The sequence below is a fragment of the Argentina silus genome (assembly GCF_951799395.1).
Source record: "Argentina silus genome assembly, chromosome: 6".
NCBI lineage: Eukaryota > Metazoa > Chordata > Actinopteri > Argentiniformes > Argentinidae > Argentina > Argentina silus.
The window spans coordinates 1933236-1935735 of NC_139660.1; the positions used below are offsets into that span (position 1 = coordinate 1933236).

Here is a 2500-nt window from a genome sequence, read left to right on the forward strand (position 1 = left end):
TGACTTGGAGGGTCCCCCTGACTTGGAGGGTCCCCCTGACTTGGAGGGTCCCTCTGACTTGGAGGGTCCCTCTTGGGAACTCCTCCCCCAGTTTCCTACAGCTGACGAACGCATCATGAAGGCTTGACAGCCCAAGCATCAGCAACGAAAAGTCTGCTTTCAATCCATGTGTATTGTTTTACAATAATACATATATTTGGTTTGAAATTAATTTCTATGTTTCGGCTTATGGAACTGTACCATGTGTTGTATGCTGAAGGAAATAAACTGTGAATTTCTACTCATGGGACCATATACTGTACATGAGTTTCCTAATCTTATCTAACTAAGGTGTAATAAAAGTTTTTTAGACACACACTTCACATGAGATAGCCCACACACACACACACACGCACACACACACACACACACACACACACACACACACACACACGCACGGGCGCACACACACACACACACACACACATTCACACACACACGTGCACACACACATGTGCACACACACATGCACACACACACACACACACACACACACACACACACACACACACACACACACACACACACACACACGCAACGTGAGGTCAATTAACCATTAACAATATGATGACATATTGGTCTGGGTGGGGAACTGAATCTAACCACTCCTAAGCCGTTCAGTTCAAAGAGCCTTTCTCGATGATTGTTCATTGTCAATAACATAAGAAATGTTACCATAGGTGTGAAATGATACAAGTAATAATATTTGATTATAGGTAACGCAGCTATGGTCTCTGAGTTCACTTCACTACCAATCTTCCGACGTATATTGAAGACTCATCTCTTCAGGCTATCTTAACGGTCCCTCCTAAAGACCTCTTCACCCCCACTACCCCCCTGTACTAACCCTAACCCTAACCCTAAAGACCTCTTCACCCCCACTACCCCCCTGTACTAACCCTAACCCTAACCCTAAAGACCTCTTCACCCCCACTACCCCCCTGTACCATGACTGATGGATAGATGATTCACTTACTTAAACAAATGTGTTTGTTGTAAGTCACTTTTAAAATTTAATGCAATAAATGTAAATGTAAATGAGTTATGTATGTGTGTAAACAATTATACTGTGTGTGTGTGTGTGTGTGTGTGTGTGTGTGTGTGCGTGCGTGCGTGTGTGTGTGTGTGTGTGTGCGTGTGTGCGTGTGTGCGTGTGTGTGTGTGTGTGTGTGTGTGTGTGTGTGTGTATAATAGGATAATATGTGGAGAAACATCGTGTGGATAATTTCACTTTAACATAATTAATTATTTTACTGTTTAAATCTGCCATATAAATGACTGCTGTAAATGCACTTTAACAGCTACCCGTGGACGGCTGTGTTCCATTGTGAAAACTTGCCTCCTTCTATCTACCCTTGACTCCCCCATATGGGTATGAATTTTACTTATTGATAAAACAAAAAGCCCTGCCTCATAAGCAAAAGCTACATATTGCAATATTTAGACGTAGATATAGGCTATTTTTCTAACATATTTTTAATATCTGTGACAAAAAAGTCAGAAAGTGCCGGATCTAGGATGCACATTTTCTGAATAGAGTTCAACATCGTTAATTGAGGCGTACGCAGGTCTGATTTCGCTCTCTGATTGGCTCACCTTCACCCAGGGCGCTGTCAGTCACTACAGATCTTCGCCTGATTGGCCCGTCTGTACCCCTCAGCTCAAGACATCATTGGTGTTTTATTCCTCGGTCTTGCGCTCTTTATCCCGTCAACGGAAAACGTCAAAGAATCAAGCGTCTCTCATTCACGCTTACATTACGGTGTTTTTACAGCGCAGTAACTACGAAACACGTCCACTTTGCGCATTTGGCGTTAGAGATCCACCGCCTGCAGGTGAGGTCAAAGGCAGAGGAAAGGGGAAACGCTTTGTTGACAGGTGGAACCGAGATATTTGGCCAATTCATACGGGAAAGAGATGGATACCAACAAAAATGTTTTATGTGAGAGCCTTATCATTTGGGTGAGTTTCTCTTTGATATGTTTTGGACAGCCGTAGGCGCTTAAAAACGTATAATTCCTGACGAACGCTTACTGCTGTAATCGATGACGGGTAACACTTTACCTGTCACAGGTACTGTGGCAGCAAATAAAGTCACAGAAGGCGCACAGATCAGGAAATGGGCTAGATGTGTCAAGGAAGAAGGCAAATCTGTCCTCCTTTTCATATGTGTACAGCCTCAAGCCTGTTGCCGTCAGCATGAATTAGTGTAGTAGCAGTCTGTCAACAAATTATGCACAGATAATTGTCGCCGCTGTTTTTAAATCAAATTAAAATTGCCCACTCAGTGTTGGAAGGTATACAGTATTTGTAGTTCGAGACCTAAGCAAACACAACAATATCCCTTGATTCAGTTTATCCTCAACGGGTTTAGGGTCCCTACTAATCCCTTTAACCGGTAGATATTTGTGGAATGTCGCGCCTTCGGTCTTTTATGTCAGTAAATACTATCCTGGCAATT

The 2500-nt window shown here is 43.0% G+C and overlaps 1 protein-coding gene across 1 annotated transcript in view; it reads left to right on the plus strand.

Annotated features, from left to right (window-relative positions):
* Window positions 1-1875: 1875 nt before the first annotated feature.
* hook1 (hook microtubule-tethering protein 1) overlaps window positions 1876-2500 on the plus strand; it is a 14540-nt gene continuing 13915 nt past the window's right edge. Inside the window, exon 1 of the mRNA XM_083671866.1 lies at window positions 1876-2001. Within this exon, the coding sequence (XP_083527992.1) occupies window positions 1957-2001 (45 nt within the window). The 5' untranslated portion in view covers window positions 1876-1956. The remainder of the gene's footprint in view (window positions 2002-2500) is intronic.